Consider the following 20,364-nt stretch of genomic DNA (forward strand, 5'->3'; position numbering starts at 1 on the left):
TTGTCTAAGTGGACCACGACAACAGAATATTTCAAGAGATGCTCATTTGCTTTCTTACTTATTACCAGAAAATTCATGGCTCTTGCAAGAAATATTTATTTATGGGAAGCCTGGTTTATTTTATTTCACCCCTCCTCTCTCTATTAAATCAAATGGGTATTATTCACTGCTTGATTCCAGAACCTTCTCCCGCGGCACACGGGGGATTAGCAAGCGTACATTGAGAAAGAGCAGCAAGGAACGATGGTTTGGAAGTGCTCTCCTCATCACAAATATGTGTCTTCAATATTTAGTTGTTGTGGCATGAAAATGGCAACAAATACATGAACTGTAAACCATCTGGCTTGAAATATGTTCAAATATAAATGTTCATCCTGAAAAATGAAATCTATGGAATTCTGGCATTCACTTTGACTTTTGAGATATGAACAGCTTGGGTATGCAAAGAAGGGATTTCTAGACTAGCCTTCTTCAACTTCAAATTCTCCTGAATTCAGAAGTTAAATGATTCACTGCCGAGCTAGGAAAACTTCCCTCTCACTTTTCAACTTTAAGGAAAAACACGGACTGTTTAAAAATCCCTCAACAGCATCTGTGTAGAGATCGGTACAGAACGGTCTTAACGGTTTAAAGAAGCAGAGAAATGAATGCAGTACTGTGCTGATTAGTTAACACCGACGAATTCCAATGTATGCTGACAAAGTACAGAACCTAAAAGGTATGACAATTCCAGCTTCCGCCAGATTCCCAAACCAAAAAGTTAAAACTGGCCAAGTTGAGGACTTGAGTTGTGCCACGCTATCTGGAGGAAAAAATGGTGAGTGGGTCCCTTTGTCCTCTGTGGACTGTGTTTTTCAGGTACCAATGTGCGTGTCCTGCAGAAGCAGCTCTCCAAATGACTGGGAGAAGGGTTTCAGTGACTTGTTAAATATAACGTGGTGCAAACATGCACAAACGTGAGGAAGGCGAAGGTGAGAGAATGGAACAGAAGAAGCCCTGAAGCCCTCTGGGCTGAGCAGACCATTCCAGAAGTTACCACAGGAAGAGAGCTGGAGGCAGGAGTATGTTCTGTGTGCTGTTTGATATTCTGGGAGCTTATTCAAGTGACCATTTGAAAGCCACAGACCCTTGACCTTATTCTCCTCCTCTTCTACACACTATATAATTTTTGACCAAGCTCGATCCACTTCTGGAGAGAATTCTTCAGAGGGACAATCCCTCACCTAGATGCCTTTGTGTTTCTGACACCCCCAGGAGTACAACCTCTGCCACTCCAGGGCACTCTCACCTTTAAAAGATTGATCCCTTGTTGCACTGGTGGCACCTGTCGCCTCCCTACTACATTGTAAGCAACTGAGTGATGGGACGCAGACCTCTGACCTGCATGATGCCTGGCATCCAGGGAGGCTTGCAGTGGTCTCAGTGAGGATTCATTGCAAAAATATAAATAAAAGAATGATGCCAAAGGTGGGGGAAAAGTGTTCACTGGATCACGTAAACTAGATTTATAATACAAGCCATTTAAAAATGATAATAAGAGAGCACAATGTTTCCTGAAATAAAAATACTTAATTCAGCAAAAGGTAGAATATTGGTGACTTGCTTAATTAAATTTCATTTGAAAACTTAATATACTTTAATGTATGAACTTCCTGACCTTTTGTGTTTATTCTAATTTTCTTTTTAAAAATGAAATTTATCAAACATATGAATTATCTAATATAAATACCCAATTATCACAACAAATGCACCTCAAATAGCCAAATAAAGACTTTGAGATTACATGTGCTTGTATTTTTCTCTGTTTTATTCATCTCTTTTCAACTTAATAAGTAGATGTATATAAATGCTTTTAGGAAAAGGAATATCCAGTGTTCAGTGCTTGGAAGAGGAGAATTTGGCGATGTTCTTTTTACACTCTAGGAGCTCTGCTCTCTCCACGGGGAACTTGGTTTTAGTATGCAGCAGCCAGCCTTGCTAGATGATCAATCTTGCCCTTGAGGATCAAACTGTTTCTTTGTTGGGTCAACTGTTTAACTAAGTAACTAAAAAGAATGAAAAATATAATAGAGCAAATCCAGTCCAGGCATACAGTGTGGAAAATGCAGAGTTGGTGTTCATATGTACAAGCAATTAGCTTCTCTTTATCAACAACTTTGTTCTGTTTCCCTCCTTTTTCATGAGAGAAAATTGGTTATTGATGATCTTTACAAGGGAAAAAGCCCACATGTCTTTTGTTTATTTGCTGGAAAAGCCAACATACATATCCATTTAATGAATTAGACTACCCAACTTGGAAACAAGCAACACAAATTTCACTCCATTTGTTCTGAGAAATAAAAGGGGTACTGCTTATTAGCAATGAAAACAATTAGGTGAGACTACATCCAACTTTGAGCATTCACATCACTTTAGTAGATCTTGTAGCATTTCCTTTCTCTTTAGGTACAATCCCATTAACTCGGCCCAATTCAAATAGTCTTAATTTAAAACTCTGATCTGTACAGATCCTTTCGTGGCAGTGAAAACTGAGGCAGACACTTGGGGCATGATGGGCATTCCCAAACTTTCACCAGGTAAACTAAAAACAATGAGAGTAATCACATTGCCCTATTTACCAAAACTGAGAGCTTTGGGGAAGGAGCTCAGAGGCTGAACTGAGTTGGACTTGGGTGTGTGATATGATATAATATCTTGAGTCTTAGGAAGTCTGATTCCAATATTGTAAACCAACCAGGGATGTTATCGAATTATTCCTATATGTGAAAATGAAAAAATTGAAAAGTAAAGGTATGTCCCTCTGGATGAATTTAGATATAATTTGAAGTTCACATATTTTGATATGAGAGAACTAAATGTCACAGCAAGTTCTACGAGAATAAAACCTATGAAGAAAAACATTGAAATTAAGTCATGGCTTACACTTTCATAATACAGCAATGAACCGTTACCATACATTATAAATGAATAATAGCTACATTTAACACGATGTACCTTTCCATATTCAAAAGAAGAATAAATACATTTTAGAAATAACCATGGGGCATGCAAAGGTATGTTTTTAAACCTAAACCTTTAAACTTTGTTTTTAGCACCAGAAATATTCTCAGCAACTAAGCAAAAAAAAATGTGCCCACATATTACTATTCAGCAATATATGCCTCTCATTTGTAACACTGTGTGAAATGTACAGAAGGCTAGAAGATTCCAGCTCTTCCTCGCACTCATTGAATCTCAAATAGACAAGATAGTAAAAAATTCTAGGTATATTCTCTCTGAATTAATTTTTATACCCCAACTGAATAAGGTCTCTAAGATATGTAAATCCTAAGCACTTCAGAAATAACAAATCATTTCAGAAGATTATTGGCTTACAAAAATGACTAGGAAGGCTTATATTACTCACTGTTAAAGAAGCCACTGAAGAAACTTCACTAGTTGCACTCTCACTTCAGGTTAATGCTGCCAAAATACCTCTGTTTTTATCTATTTCTAGAGGGGGAAATTTCTTTTAAAAGATTTATTTTTCTAAAGAGAAGAAAACCCGCTAAACTCTTACTGGCACATCTAAGATTTCTCCTAAAGGGGCACCATCTTGTGTGTGCGTATGTGTGGCTGTGTTTATGAGTGTCTGGGTGCCTGAGCATGTGTTAAGGGGACCGGAGGCAAAGGAGAAACAGGACTGGCTTTATGAGGTAGATAGATTTAGCCCCATTAAACAAATGTGAAAATTAGGGCTCAGAAGAAGTGAGACAGGGCTGGATGACAAGTAGAAAGCTTACCTATTTATCGGAGTGTTTAACCTCTGATACTGAAGTTCAGGATGGTTAGACATAGAGGTGTGTTAAAATGGAATTTGTTCTAATCGAGTATGGTAAGGTGGTAGACATCTGCCTTGAATGAAGAGTATGTTACCTGTAGCTCCCAAGAGCAAGGGGCACACCACGCCGTGCAGTGCCAGGTGGGGAAGCAGCCCGGGCAGTCAGTAGGCTGAAAGAGCAAGGGGAGGGCATGGGCCAGAGCTTTCATGGTGGTTTTTGCAGAAAAGAATGAGCAAGACAGGGTATGCAAGCTAATCAAATTTAGGACTGAATAGTGTGAAGAATTTCAATAGACTCTGGGTGGGAGGGTGGTCCCTACTTGCTCAGTCAGTACCTGGCCCTGGGATGAGGTAGGCCAGAGAGGATGTGGAACTGGTGAGAACTTGATCATGGAAGTGATTGAGGTCGTGAGCTCTGGATGGGTTCGTTGGCCCTTCAACACCTTGCGCTCATGAAAGCTGTTTGCCACTACTAAGGATTAGCCTGTCCTGAGAGGATGGCCTCCCCCATGTCAGCAAGGACCCTGCTGCATTAAAGACATCTTTTTATATAAGAAATAGAAAGCATGATTTGTATAATGGAATAAGTTTATGTGTCTATAATTCATTGGCATCATGTAGAAATTAATAGCATGTTCAATCATACATAACAACATTAATAAATTAAACTAACTGAATTTCTATGGTTTAAAAAAGTCCAATGTATAGGAATGATATTAATATCTGCATATTATCTATATTTGATGCACAAATCCATATGTTAATACTTCACAAAATGTGCAATATAAGGTCATGTTAAAAAATAAAGATGTGCAAGTCAGAGAGAACTGAGTTCAAGTCCTGACCGCTTCTACTACCCATTACTCCATCGGGCCGATTTCCACACATGTGTAATGGAACCCTACTGAACAGAGTTAATGTGTGATTTAATTGGACAATACTGGAAAGTGCTAAACCTAGTACCTGGATTATTTTAGTTAAGATTTAGAATAATGATGATTTAGGTCAATGAATAATTATTATTTCTACCTGGGTTTTTTAATATTTCAGTTATTTTAGGACAACTAAACAGATCCCCCATAGGGATGACAAAGAAAGCTTAGGTAATCATTCAAATCTCTTCTCATTTTCATCTTAACTGTCTAAAAATGTTCAATAAAATACTTGGGCCAGGCCCAGCCAGAAAACATGTTTCAACTGCCAGGGCCATTGCAGTCTCTGCACTAACAACAATGGCACACCCACCAGATCAGAGAACGGCCAGGTTCACGCCCAGCCCCTCCTGGAATCACTAGCATGAAATGAGATTCTCGTTCACCTCATGGGTGCACCACGGGGGATTCAAAAAAATGGGTTTATTTCATTAAGCCCACAAGTATAATATACTTCATTTTTTATAGTCACACTTAGATTTATGAGAGTTTTCCTATATGTGATTATTTAAAAGATCTTTTTCCCTGTTCTTTACCACATCCCAAAAGGTTGTCCTATTCGTATTTATTTATGCACCATTCTATGTCTTTTAGAAGAGGGATTTTTTTAAGGTGGGGAGAAGGAAAGAAGAAAAAAGAAACAAAGTAGAGAAAGCTCTTGTGAAGTGTTTTTGCTGACTACCTTCAGCAGTCAGGTTATTCCTCTAATTTACATAAAGACTTATTATCATCTTGACTGCAATCATGTAGAAAATGAATGGGGTATCCTCATGTATAAAGTACATGAGGGTAATTTAATAAAAATGAGCTTTCTTTTCTTCTGAGATCTTTGAAGAAAGGAATCATTGGACAGAGACTTGCCTTGTATTCAACCAGGTCATGAGGCATGTCAGCCTGGTGATGTGCATTTGGCAAGAAGTGCTTAATTAGAAATTCCTCAAGAGCTGCTCCCAGTAGGTGCTTCATAAGACAAAAAGACAAAACAATTTAGCAGAGGAGACCTTACTAAGCATATAACTCAGGTGATTGAAAGAAATAATTTGCCAAAAGCACAAGAGCAAAGCTGTCGTGATGAGGTGCTGGATTTTGAATGAGAGTCTCTCTGGCATATTAGTAGTAAGTTTTATTTCTGTTATTCCACTTTAAATATATACATTGAATAGTCTTTGATTTTTAGGCTAGCTGGTATAGGGATGCAAAATAGCTTCATATATTACTCTGGTTAAAAGACTAAAACTTGTTGGAAAACATTCAGTAGATATATGTCTAATTTACCCTTGCATAATCATGTAAAGTTGTTTTCCGACTGAGTTTATTTTTAATTATTTTTAAAGTCAAGTAGTTTGTTTTTGCATAATGTATGAATGTTTCTCTAAATCAAGTGAAGTCTTTGAATTAGACTATGAAATTGGAGTTTTTCTAGAGCACTTTCTGAGTTGTTTTTAAAGAGTTCCTGCTTCTTCTTAGCGTCATTGGTGTAAAATATTATAGTAATGTTGATTAGGAAGGTTTCATACTTTCCATTAGATTCCTCACAGAATACCCATATGCGTTTAAAATCTTTTTAATAAAGCTAACAACTTCATATGAAAATAACTACTGTTAAAAATTAGTCTATAAAATAATTATATGGATGAATTCTGATTAATATTGAGAAGCTCATTTTACTTGAACTGAACCCCCAACAGAATCTCAAATGATTTTGGAAAGAAAAGAAAAGCTTGAAGATAGTATTGATTGCTTCTCTTTTCATTCTGCTCTAGCTCTTATGGTTGGGAGTTAACTTCTATCTGTTTTTTGACACATACTGTTGGTATGAAGAGGAAGAGTCTTTCTTTTACACACGAGTCATTCTGGGTGTAAGTAGAACTGTGACACTGTGTTATCATTTCGGGAAACCCAATGCATTTCTGTTTTCCCAGTTGCCTTGTTTTCACTTTATCTCTTTCTCATATCTTTACACATGGACAGTCAACACTGGCTTGGGCAAGAGCCTCTGCGGTCTGCCTGAATTTTAACTGCATGCTAATTCTGTTACCAGTCAGCCGAAACTTTCTTTCATTCATAAGAGGAGCCAGTGTGGTAAGTATTCAATGATCTGACATAATTTTAGTTGTTATAACTAATACAGGTGCCATTGACAACAGAGATGTACTTTACTCTGAAATTCCCAATAATCTTGTTTAGATTTTGTTTCTTTGTAAGGGAGCACACTGACTAAAAGTGCAAATCAGGAACTGGTACATCTGACTTTACTTGTTTCTGCCCCTGACTCCCTGCTTGCACTCTCCCCGATGTATTTGCTCCATCTGAAAAAGTAGGACTAATAAAACTGACCTGGCTCACAAACATGACAGTGTTATAACAGCTTGCACTATTACCATTTCTGATTTAAAGGCGACGAATACGCAGGTAAGCCAAAGACCACACAATGGAAACATCTAAGTTCTCAACACCAGAAAGCACAACCACAATACACAGATTTTACTCTGAATACTGTAACTCCCGGCAGACATAATGGAACCTTTCCTAATTATGTTGATTTCACAGTGTTGGCTACTCAGCAATGGCTCACGTGAAACAGTAACACGCACAGAAAAACGAGACCTTCAATAACCTTCAGTAGAAGGTTAACAAAATAAGTTATTACATGCTCATCATCACAACCGTATGAATATTTAGGTGTAAATGACTGTAGTGCCTTTCTCTGCGTCATGAGGAACAATTGCAGACTACTAAACCAGATCACTGACAAAGAGAGCTATCATCTTCATTTCCCAAATCAGCTGAGCATAACTATTAGCAGATTGTCCTAGAGTTTCAATGTATAGCCTGGGTATTATTAACACTGTCATTTTTATTGAGTCGAAATTTTAGGAAAGCCAATAAATAACCACTTGGTTTTGCCCGTTTGATGAAGCCGAATCAATGGCCACTAATTGTCCTGTCTCATTGTCCCACTCTGATGACATTGTCATCACTCTGAGGTCTCCCAAAACAAGATTGTTATTTTTGTCACTCTAGTGCTGCACAGGACCATGGAAAAGGCAATTAGACAAAAACCTCAAATTCCATAAACTGGTCGCCTATGGAATAGCTGTTAATGCAAGTAAGTGCTTGTTATTAATTGACTGATGGATTTTACAATGCCCCATATTTAACTCTATAAGTTTGTTTATTTCCTGTCACCAAAGGCTCACCCTTAGGTAAAAAAAATAAATAATAATAATAATAATAACAAATCTTTGCCTTCCACCTGACCATATAAACCTTATACGAATAGATTTTTAAATGTCTAATTTGTACTCATGCAGTTTGCCCTACCAAGCCTTCTGTCTCTCTAGAAAAAGTTTATGAAACTTCACTTTCATATGTGACTAATTGAGCTTGTTGATAATACAATGATAAATGACAGCTTGAAAACTGAATACTTTGTTATTCAATATAAATCACATCAGAAATAAAACTGACCTATATTCAAAATTTTATTCATCTTCATAGCAAGTGACTATCAACTGGTTTCATGGGCAGTAAAAGGAAAAAAGAAAAGCAAGATCATGTGAACAGACTCTGAATAGTGCTGCTAGTGAATATAAAAAGATCTTGAAAAGATATGAAGCTTTATAGGTACATAAAATGTCATTGTTATTTCTTGAATTAGAAAACAAGAGAATCCAAGAGCAGGGCACTAGCAATTAACATCCAAGGCCAAGGTTAAACTCTAGTTAGAAAGACAAGTAGACAGGCATTAACCAACAAGTTTGTGGTGGTGTTGGTCAAAAAATTACATTAAAATAAAAGGCTATCAGAAATGATAAAGACATGATTCAGGACTGTTTCCCTCCACCTGATTTAACTATAAAATGTTTTCCTCATTTGTTTTTATCCTCTCATGCATAAAAAATAGCAGAGTAAAAAAAGAACACTCAAAACAAATGTAGATCTAATTAAGCAGCAAACCCGCGGCAGACGGTGTCCGAGTGCCAATTAACAGAACTTCGGGTGCATGGTGACACCTGGGCAGATTTCCCCATCAACCGTCTTCGACACCAGATTAAACCAACCCAATAAATGTTTGCAAAAGGTCTTTGTACTTTGTTAAGAAATAAAATAAAAAGACAACATGTTCTAGAGAAAACCAGGTAAGGGACAATAGGCAAAGAACATGGCTAATTCCTTGTTGTGTTTCAAGGCTTACAGTCGTGCTAAGTACTATACACAGATGCCGATAACCTTAGATGAATGAGTGAGTGTGTGAAAAAATAAAGGCTCAGGGAAGATTTCATCTCAGAAACCTAAGTCTTTTCCAGGCCTTGGAAATTATCTAAAATGAGAATGAGGGTCCCCTGAGAGTACTGCATTCCCTCCCTGTCCTCGGTGATGTCCAAGTGAAGCCAAAATCATTCCTGGAAGACTCTTCAGAGGAAGAATTTAAGAGATCTCTAGGCTTCCTTAAAAGCTTAAGAATCCTTAATTCCCACTTTAAAATAGGATATAGAACACAGTAAAATGACAGGAAGGATAAAACCACCAGGTGGTCACCTAAAGACAGAATTGGACTCTAAGAGAAAGTTATAAAGATAGTATAAACAGAACAACAACAAAAAAACCCTACAGCATCAAATACATCAGAAAAGAAAGCAAAGAACCAGGGAAAATATGTTATGAAATAATTTTCTCCTTAAACCTTTGGGCATGAAAATTTCTCCATACGTAATTGTATATCAATAGCACAAATGCCTAAGTGACGTGTATCAGATGACTTCCAAGTGCAAGATATTCTGGCTGGGGCCAACCACTTCTCAAACTTGAGTAGCAGGTACTGTTCTCAGAATGGAGTATAATTCAGTAGGGGCATCAATTGACTAGAATCAAAGTTCTTTTATGCCCCGGTAGTAGGAGACTGGTTGTGTGATCTCAGATAAATTCCTTAAACCCTTTCCTCTGTGGAATTAAAAGAACACTAATACAATGTATCCATCTCTATGAAATGTGCAGACTAGTTATCTAGAGTGGGCCGCTTGGAAACCTACAGACTACAGGTCACTCACTTAATTTCTAGTAGCAAAGCAATCAAATCCAAGTTTAGCCAGGCGGCAGGGCTTCACGCACCAGTCCTGCCCTCTGTTCCAGCCTCATCTCTCCCCACACCCTTTTGCTTTTTCCCTTGGGTGTACCCAGCCACTGGCAGCCCAGGAGTAGCCTGTTGCCTTCACTCTTGCTATTATTCCCTGTGTCTGAACTGCTTTTCCTCTCCTTCAGTGGGTAGAATGTCCCCTTATCTAGGACTCCTTGACTTCTCTGCCTCCCTCGGACCCAACAGGTCTCGGCTATCCTCTCCCTCACCTGGGGGCCACAGTCACACCTCCTACCACAGAGAGAAATTTCTCAGGCTCTGGTTACCCCAAGGGCTGAAACTGTGCCTATGCGTCTTAGGTCATAACAGTCCTCAACAAATTTGTTAAGCCTGTGGATGAGTAGGCATCCATCAGCAGGCAAAAGAGGTTGAAGGAATTACTTAGAAAGGTACAAGACAGGACACTGCAGGAACCCTTCAGGGCACCTGGAGCTGTTCAAGGTGCAGAAAATAGGGTGTGGGCAGGGGAGAGATTCAAAATGACGCCAATTGTCCAAGATAATAAAGTCACATTCTGGCACAACAAGAGAAAGCAGGGTGCCACTTCTCCCTCTTTCCCTCGCCAACCCCTGGAGAGCCCCCCTCCACCTGAACCCCCTTCCTCTGCTCTGCCTGCTCCTCCTCTCCCACCGCCATGGCAACCAGCAGGCTGCAGGGGTTTCCATTCCTGGCAAAGGCAGGAACACGGGAGAAATCGCTCCTCTTCTCCCAAACCCTGACAAAGCAATTATTACATTTCACATTAACTCAGAGATGCGGCTGGCAACTGCACTTTTAGAGGGGAGGGAAATGCCGAGCCCTGATTTCATAGATGTACCTTTGCTTTTCACATTTCGTCCTTCTGCTGTATTCGCCTGGGAGCCACTGACTATGTCCCCGTGCTTATTTTATTAGCATCGCCCATTACACTGCTTTTCAAATAGCCGACTGACTTAATAGAGGTGTGTAACCTTGGAAAAGGCGCATCCACACCGAAGTTTGCGTGCCAGCCTCTAATTTCTCATCATTCTCCTCTAAGCTGAAGTGCAGGCTTTAATTGGTCAAATCATTAAAGGATGTAATTAGAGGCTGGTGGAAGCAGGCTGGGAGGAGGAGGGAAGAGGCAAACAATAGTATCTGTAATCAAGGGCATCACTGAAAATGCAGCGAGAGGCACACGTCTCCTTTTGGCTTCCTGCCTTCCTGCTTGCCTGCCTCTGATAAGAGCTTCCTGAGCAATTCTTCAGCCACCAATAAATCACTTCCAGGGACCTATAACCCCCTCTTTGTTCTGATTAATACAGATCTTTCTGGACTCTCTGGTCCACGGTAGACCTCGGAGACCCTCCCAATTGAATAGCAGTATTTGGAACCTGAACTTCCCTCAAAGGGGGCTGCAAACAATGACCCAGAGAGCCCTCTCCGGCAAATTCGCAGCTTGCATCTGCTAGTTAACAGGGACCTGCAATTACCCGTGTGCAGCTCCTGATGAGTTGCTAAAATTAGTTTACAAACCTCAATAAACACACCAGGGACAGGTTAAGAGGAGAGAGCTCATAACAAGGGTGCTGAGAGAAAGAACGATTTGAGGCCCCAAGGTAGATAGGCCTTAAGTCTCAGGACTGGATTCCGAAAGAACTGCTACTAATCCTGTTCCACTTCAGGCTCTGGGCGCTTCAAGGAGACTCCCTCCCTGGTCCAGCCAAACGTGATTAAATGTGATTTATAAATGAGTGGCCTGTACAGAGCACCATTGTCACTACATGGTCCTGCAGAAGCCAGGCCACAAACGTGAAAGTTTGGGGCCAGGTTCTGACTGTCGGAGTGCAGCCAGGATTTGTCCCTGGGTCCTTATTTCTAAAGGCTGCTTAATTAAGAGGTGACCAGCTCCACAGTGGCTGTTATCACTGACAGGCAAGCAGAAAGAGACCACCCTTCCAAGACTCTCCCTCAATTATGTGTCCTTTGATGTCCTGAAGAGAGAAAAAGAAGGAGAGAAAGAAGGAAAAGGAACTTTCTCAGGGCAACTGGCTCTAACTGTAGCCTTTATGATTTTTTTGTTCACTCTTCAATACAATTCCTTATTCGAACTTAGAAGCTCACACACCAATTAAATGTGCGTTTGTAGGATGTCCAAGATTGCTGCTCTCTTTTAACTATAAAAGTACTTTGGCAAGAAAATAAAACTGTGGAAAGGCCCAATTACAGCATCTTTTAGCACAGCATTTGGGTGGGTTCTAGAGAGCTTCATCATGGGCTCTTCCAAAGCCTCAGCAAGAAGTCCTCAGAGGCGCCAGGACCAGTGCACCTGCGTAGTCGATGGCACTGGATTTGCCACAAGACTTAAAACGCCCCTTTCAGCCAGTGTTGATTTTGAACACATAATAAAGCATGAGTTTCATGTATGCATTACTTTCATGTCAGACTACAGATCCCTTTTGGTGATTAACTTCAGATCAAGACACAGGAGACAGGCAGCGAGAAGGGAGCTCAGATACCGTGAGCCTCGGTCTAATTTGCCCATTCCACTGAAGCCAAAAAGTGTCACGTTACTGAGACTTATCCTCCTCACTACGCTTTCTCCTGCTTACTATCAAATCTAATAACAGGATATGATTCTGATGGCTTAAGAGACAGAAAAGTAAAGCCACCTCATTCCTTGATCACATACTTGAAACCTCCCTCACTGTAAGCATAGGTATTTCAACCCAACCACCTCTATTAGCGACACACTCAGGGGTGAGCGCCAAAGCCCGGGAAAAGTGAGTCATGCTCCCTGGGGTCAGCCCCTGCGCAGTAGCTCTTCTGCTGTAGCTACAGCTAGTCCCCCCAGTTGATCAGCCTGGGGGCCTTGCCAACAGCAATCAAGGTTCAACTACAACCAGGAGGTACACACAGCCCACAAATGGGATGCACCTGGAGCACCCAGCTCAGTTGACTGGGTAGACTGTGCCACTGGGTATTACAGGATACCTACTAGATAAGGCAACTCCACCAAGATTTGGAGATGTAGCAGCTCTGACTAATACACAGAAACAAACACAGGCAAGCAGCCCAAATGAGGCTGCAAAGAAATGGGTCCCAAATGAAAGAACAGGTGAAATCTCCAGAAAACAAAAAACAGATGAAATGGAGGCAAGCAAACTACCAGACACAGAGTTTAAGACGCTCAAGGAACTTAGTCGAAACTTATACAGTATAAAAAAATGAGTATTGAAATAATAAAAAGGGAAGAACCAGTTGGTAACGGGGAATACACTCACTGAAATGAAGAATATATTATAGGGAATCAAGAGTAGAGTAGATGAGCCCTGGCTGGTGTAGCTCAGTGGATTGAGCACAGGCCTGTGAACCAGAGGATCAGAGTTCGATTCCCAGTCAGGGCACATACCTGGGTTGCAGGCCAGTTCCTGGCAGGGGACACATGAGAGGCAACCATACACTGATATTTCTCTCCTTCTCTCCTTCCCTTCCCCTCTAAAGATAAATGAATAAAATCTTTAAAAAAACAAAAGACACAAATAAATTTTTTAAAAAAGTAGAGTAGATGAAATAGAGAATCACATAAGCAATTTGGAAGATAAGGAAGCAGAAAATGCCCAAACCAAACAGCAAAAAGAAAAGAGAATCCAAAAAATTGAGGATAGTATAAGGAGACTCTGGGATAACTTCAAGCCTACCAACATCATATCATAGAGGTGCCAGAAGGAGAAGAGAGAGAAAAGAAATTGAAAACCTATTTAGAAAATAATGATGGAAAACTTCCCTAACCTGCTGAAGAAAACAGACATACAAATCCAGGAAGCACAGAGAGCCCCCGAAAAAAATGAACCCAAAGAGGCCCACTCCAAGACACATCATAATTAAAATGCAAAGGTTAAAGATAAAGAGAGAATCTTAAAAGCCAAAAGAGAAAAGCAGCTAATTACCTACTAGGGAGCATCCATAAACTACCAGACAATTTAATAACAAAAACTTTGCAGGCCAGAAGAGATTGGCACAAAATGTTCAAAGTGATGAAAAGCAAGGACATGCAACCCGGACTACCCAGCAAAGCCATCATTTAAAATTGAAGTACAGATAAAGACCTACCCAGACAAAGAAAAGCTAAAGGAGTTCATCACCACCAGACCAGTATTACAAGAAATGTTAAAGGGTCTTCTTTAAGAAGAAGAAAAAATATATAAATAATGAAAATGGCAATAACTACCATGTATTAAAAGCTTTCTTCATTTAAAGAAACAGCAAAGGTAATTTAAACTGGTTTTATGATACATTATGACATCTATTTTTTAAAATGTTTTCCCTTTAAAAAGTGTTCCCTTTGCATCAACTTCAACCTTTTGGTCAACATCTCCTGTAGCACAGCCCTTTCTCCCACCTGTGTCACCCACATAATGTTCACATGCTCTGTGCACAAGTCTATTGGTTTCTGACCACTTTTCCAAATTATGGTGGGGGGTGTTGATTTGGGGTTTTTTGTTGTTGTTTGGAAGGGAGGCACATGTATATTAATTTCCTCGGGCTGCCCCAACAAAACCACAACCGATTGGCTTAAACAATAGAAATGTAATGTCTCACAATAAATTCTGGAAGCTAGAAGTCCAAGGTCACAACACAAACAACAAACAAAAAGAATATACAGAAATGTTTTGTTCCATAAATACTGGTTTATTTTAATCCATTAGGAATAACACATGCAATTATCTGTGTGTTTGAGTATGTGTAGGGATATACATATATAAAAATATATAAAGTAAAAGATACAATATTTCATCCGAAAGAGAATGAAAACAATACCCCACCCCAGCATCTATCACACAGATCACACACACACATATGAGGTCTGTTCAGAAAGTATCCAGCCATGTACTATGAAAAAAGAGAAATTTATTGAAGAAGATACAAGAAACACTGTACATAGGACAATTATGTCTCAGTCCCCTTCAAAGCAGGCACCTTGGAACCTCACACAGTTCTCCCAGTCACCATCAGCTGCCCCATTGTACTTTCCTGAATCTCATGGATGGTCTGAAATCTCTTCCCTTTCAAAGGTGATTTTAGTTAGGGAAAAGCAAGAAGTCACAGGGCACCAAATCTGGGCTGTAGGGAGGCTGAGTCACCTGGGTGATTCAATGTTTAACAAAAAAACTCTGCACAAGACGTGATGCATGAGTGGACATGTTGTTGCGATGAAGCTGCCAATCCCCAGAGGCCCATTTCCGTGGCCTTCTGAATCATCAGAGTAGTTTCTGTGGAGGAATGTTCAAGCTTAACACAAAATTTGATGCAGATACATTGCTCTACTTGCTCATTTTGAATGCGATGGCCACACAGTACACGTGCTCACTCAATAACATCTGTTGCCCCCACTGACTAGTACAGTGAAGTCATCATTGTTCATGCATGGACATTGCAGTCCACTCTCCTTGGCTGCCAGTTTACATTGATGTCATGCAAACCATTCTTGTTATATTGACAAGGGCCGGACTTCTATCAAACAGACCTCATATATCAGTGTGTTACGAGGTACAGTATTCTAGAATAATGTTTTCTGATTTCTTGGAAAAGAAGTTTTATTTGTAACCATGTTGTGATAACACCTATTCCACTTCTAGATTGATCACGTGCTTATAATTAAATTGTGGTGAACTGAGATTTACTTTATTTCTTAATATAATTAGTATGAATGTGGAAAACCATACAATGTCTTAGGAAGCCTTCAGTTCGTTCCATTTAAGATACTGTGAAAGATGTCTAATTCACTCTGCCTTGGAGGCTACAAAACCGCAACAGAGAGGCTTGACCATAGAGTCTTTGCGTTCCTGAGGAACGAGAAAGGAAGAAACCCGTGCGGTGCGCGTCCCATGTTGTGTCCTCGTCCACAGCCATCCACGTCGTGGCGCACGTGTGCAACCTGGAGCACTACCGCTGGAGCCAGTCCGCGGAGGCTGAGGGACTTGTGGCCACACTGGCCAGCCTTGGCGATGCCCCTAATGAGAGCTACCTCAACCCCATGCGGACCTTCCACACTGTGAGTTCTTGCATGTGACTTCCTTTTGCATCTGAGAGACACCTCCTTTTCTGAACCCTTTTACAGTCAAGAACACTTGCAAAGCTTTTAATAAGAGGAGCTCCAGAGAAGAAGTTTCTATAAAATGCTAACGTTAATTTCACTTTCTAAAAAATAAAAGGTTTTTTTTCTGCCATAAATGTTCCAAAGAGGTTATGAGCACAGAGAAAAACTGATGCCACATAGTTTTTTATAGCAAAAAATAATAATAAATATGCCTAAACAGGAAAGCAGTAACCTGTTAAATTCCTAATATTTTAAATTTTGAAAGAAGGTTGTGATTTTATATATATATACACACACATACATATACATACATATATGCACACACATACATATACATACATATATGCACACACACTATATATATATGTGTGTGTGTGAGTATATATATACTCACACATGCATGCTGATGTTGGAATTATAAAGAATGCAAAGGCCATATAAATCCAGGGGTTATAAATCAGGTGTCTTCATTCTTAATTTGCTAATTATTTGCTAGATCTATTCTCCTGTGTCATATTTTGGCACACATGCAACTAGCTGGTTCTCCAAATCAGATGCTGGGCGAAGCAGTTCATTTCTCAGTGAGACCTACATCACTAGTAACACCATTAATGCTAGTTATCTATGTGCACAGAGTGGCAACACATGTGGGAAACAAAGAAGACCAAACACGTAGCTACAAAAACCCATCTGCAGAGGTTGAGACATTTCTCTCGCTTAATCTGCCCCTGCCTGTCCTCCTAGTTGATCTAAACCTTGGCCCTGCACTACCATACTATGCATCCGGAACGTGAATCGGGCTGTTTAAAAAATCTCTATTGCTCAAGAAGAGCACTAAGACAATACACTCCAGACATGGAAGTCTCTCCATTGCCATCTGGACCCTTTTTTGATGAACCAACATTCAAAGTCTCTTTTGGGGGAAATTCTTCTATGTCATGTCCCCTAATTATCCTAAGATGATTCCAATATCAGGCCACTGATCAAGTGGACTTATCTTTTCTTAGCTGCAGCAGTTAAAAGCACAAGTTTCAGAGTTATAAACCAAAACCACAGACACCCTAAGCCCGTGGGACCCCTCGGTGTCCTCATCTGAGCCACAGCATTTATCGGGGCACCTACTGGGGTTAACGGTTTTCTCTGAACAGTCTATATAGTAAATAACATTCATTCTAAATACTTTTAAAGCAATTTAACAACATGATTAAGTTACTTCCAATATAGTTATTTTAAAGTTTTAGAAGTAATATACTACGTAAACACTGATTAAGCCCAGGACTCCCTCTAATTTGGGGTATGTGGAGAATGATGAGCATCAGTAACACAAAGTATACTTTATGGAGTGTTTCTAAATAGATGCAGTGGGATTCTTTTAGAGGATACATTGTAACTCAAACCAGTCTATAAGTACGGTGCAGGAAAAGGGAAGTGAAGGTTTACTTTAATAAGCAAAGAAGAATGGTTTAAGTTAGCACATCGTATGATGGAAATGGATTTCTAAAATGTGTGAGTACACTTGAAAAAAGCTCTTCAAGTGTTTTAGACACACCCTTTCCATTTTACTTCCACTGTTTGCTCTACGAAGAGAAAATAAACATCAGACAAGTCCCTGTCCAAATTACCTGGGGATCTCAAAGCAACCCAAATTAATGAGATTTTACTGACAAAAGATACAGCATGCATTTAATAAGCTGATGGTCTTCTCAATGATAGTAACACAATGTATGAATACTAATGACTTGACAAGAATATGGGAAACTCACAATAAAAACAAAGTGCTTCGTGATTTATATTCTAAAAGGCTATTTGACCATCCCCTGAACTACCAGGTCAGAATTTCAGCCTTTTGGCAGCATATACCAGATAAGAATAGCTGTATCTTTATCGATCACCTAGGATTTACAAAGTCTTATGCCAAGTCTCCTGAGGTGGCATGAAAGAAATGCAAGTCATGGTCCTTCCAATTAAAAAGCAAAAGCAAAAGCCAGGAGTAGCTAACTACCAGAGGAGCAGAGTCCGCAGCTGCTTTGTTTAGAATGTTTCTTTCTCTTTTCTTATTGTTGTTAAATTACAATTGTCTCCATTTTCCAGCCCCGCCCCCCTTATCTCCCAGGGACCCCTCAAAAAAAGGGTTTCTTTTTTTCCTTCCTTTTATAAAATATATTTTATTGATTATGCTATTACAGTTGCCCCAGTGGTTCCTCCTTTATGCTCCTCTGCCTGGTACCCAGCTTCCCTCCCCCAACCCCCCATTTAATTCATGTCCATGGGTCGTACATGTAAGTTTTTGGCTGTTCTGCTTCCTATACTGTTCATAACCTCCCCCTGTCTGTTTTGGACCTGCCAGTGATGCTTCTTAATCCCTGCAGATTTTCCCTCATTCTTCCTCTTCCCTCTCCCAGCTGATAACCCTCTGAAAGATCTCCATACCGATGATTGTGTGGATCTCCTGTTCTGGTTGTTTGCTTAGTTTTTTTGTGTGTTTTTGTTGGTTCTTTTTTGATTCAGTTGTTGATAGTTGTGAACTTGTTGCCATTTTAATGTTCATAGTTTTGATCTTCTTTGTCTTAAATAAACCCCTTTAATATTTTATGTAATAGTGGCTTGGTGATGATGAACTCTTTAGGATTACCTTGTCTGGGAAGTACTTTATCTGTGCATCCATTCTAAATGATAGCTTTGCAGGATAGAGTCATCTAGGTTGTAGGTCCTTACTTTTCATCACTTTGAAGACTTCTTGCCAGTCCCAGCTTGCCTGAACAGTATTTTTTTTTTTTTTTAGAAATCAGCTGACAGTTATGGGAACTCCTTTGTAGGCAACTCTCTGCTTTTATCTGGCTGGTTTTTTTTTTCAGTTTGTTTTTATATCTCTGATTTTTTCTTTTTTTTTAATGTTTTATTTTATTTTATTTTATTTTATTTTATTTTTTTTAATTTTAATTTTATTTAGTTATTTTTCAAGTACAGTTTTTTGTCTATTTTTCCCATCCCAGCCTCCCCCCGCCCCTTGCTCCCCACCTCCCTCCCATTTCCACCCCCCCTTAGTTCTCGTCCCTGTGTCCTTCCTATTTGTTCCTCCAAATCCCTCCCCCTTTTTCCCCTTAACTTCCCTTCCTTCTCCCCTCTGGTCATTATCCCCTTGTTCTCTATTTCAGTGTCTTTGTTTTTGGGGTTTTTTTTTCTGCTTGCTTGTTTGTTTTGTTGTTTAGCTTCCTGTTAAAGGTGAGATCATATGGTATTTGTCTTTCAGCACCTGGCCTATTTCACTCAGCATAATGCTTTCCAGTTCCATCCATGTTGTTGCAAAGGGTAGTAGCTCCTTCTTTCTCTCTGCAGCATAGAATTCCATTGTGTATATGTACCACAATTTTTTGATCCATTCATTTACTGACAGGCACCTAGGTTGCTTCCAACTCTTGGCTATTGTAAATTGTGCTGCTATGAACATTGTGGTGCATAGGTTCTTTGAAATTGATGTTTTAGGATTCTTAGGATATAATCCCAGCAGTGGAATTGCTGGGTCAAAAGGCGATTTTTATTTTTCTGAGAAAAATCCATACTGTTTTCCATAATGGTTGTACCAGTCTGCACTCCCACCAACAGTGAACTAAGGACCCCTTTTCCCCACAACCCCTCCAACATTTGTTGTTTGTTGCTTTGTTTATGATAGCCATCCCGACTGGTGTAAAGTGGTATCTCATTGTGGTTTTAATTTGCATCTCTCTGATAGCTAACGATATTGAGCATCTCTTCATGTGTCTCTGAATGTTCTGTATGTCCTCCTTGGAGAAGTGTGACAAAGGGGGCAGTAACATAAAATGGAGTAAAGATAGCCTCTTCAACAAATGGTGTTGGGAGAACTGGACAGCTACGTGCAAAAAAATGAAACTTGAGCACAGACTTACACCATACACCAAAATAAATTCAAGGTGGATAAAAGACTTAAATGTAAGTCGTGACACCATTAAAGTCCTAGAGGAGAACATTGGCAAGAAAATCTCAGATATTTCACGCAGCAACTTTTTTACTGATATGTCCCCTAGAGCAAGGAATGTAAAGGAAAGAATAAACAAATGGGATCTCATCAAAATAAAAAGCTTCTGCGTGGCTAAAGAAAACAGTGTTAAATTAGCAAGACAACCAACTGTATGGGAAAACATATTTGCCAATGATACCTCAGACAAAGGTTTAATCTCCAAAATATACAAAGAACTTACACGACTCCACTCTAAGAAGACACCCAACCCAATTAAAAAATGGGAAAAGGACTTGAATAAGATTCTGTCTTTCTTTATCTTTAAGCTTTGGTGTTTTCATTGTAATGTGTGGTTCTCTTTGGGTCAAACTTGTTTGAGACTCTCGGTGCTTCCTGAACTTATATGTCTATTTCTTTCACCAAATTAAGGAAGTTTTCTTT

General features: G+C 39.6%; 1 protein-coding gene across 1 annotated transcript in view; it reads left to right on the plus strand.

Annotated features, from left to right (window-relative positions):
• Positions 1 to 5,778: 5,778 nt before the first annotated feature.
• NOX3 (NADPH oxidase 3) overlaps positions 5,779 to 20,364 on the plus strand; it is a gene marked incomplete at its 5' end in the record, with an annotated part of 57,183 nt that continues 42,597 nt past the window's right edge. Inside the window, 5 exons of the mRNA XM_037126232.2 lie at positions 5,779 to 5,868; positions 6,516 to 6,611; positions 6,724 to 6,834; positions 7,777 to 7,861; positions 15,757 to 15,902. Of these exons, the coding sequence (XP_036982127.2) occupies positions 5,779 to 5,868; positions 6,516 to 6,611; positions 6,724 to 6,834; positions 7,777 to 7,861; positions 15,757 to 15,902 (528 nt within the window). The remainder of the gene's footprint in view (positions 5,869 to 6,515; positions 6,612 to 6,723; positions 6,835 to 7,776; positions 7,862 to 15,756; positions 15,903 to 20,364) is intronic.

The sequence above is a fragment of the Artibeus jamaicensis genome, unplaced genomic scaffold, assembly GCF_021234435.1.
Source record: "Artibeus jamaicensis isolate MK-2021 breed Jamaican fruit bat unplaced genomic scaffold, CSHL_Jam_final contig_497, whole genome shotgun sequence".
Taxonomy (NCBI): Eukaryota; Metazoa; Chordata; class Mammalia; order Chiroptera; family Phyllostomidae; genus Artibeus; species Artibeus jamaicensis.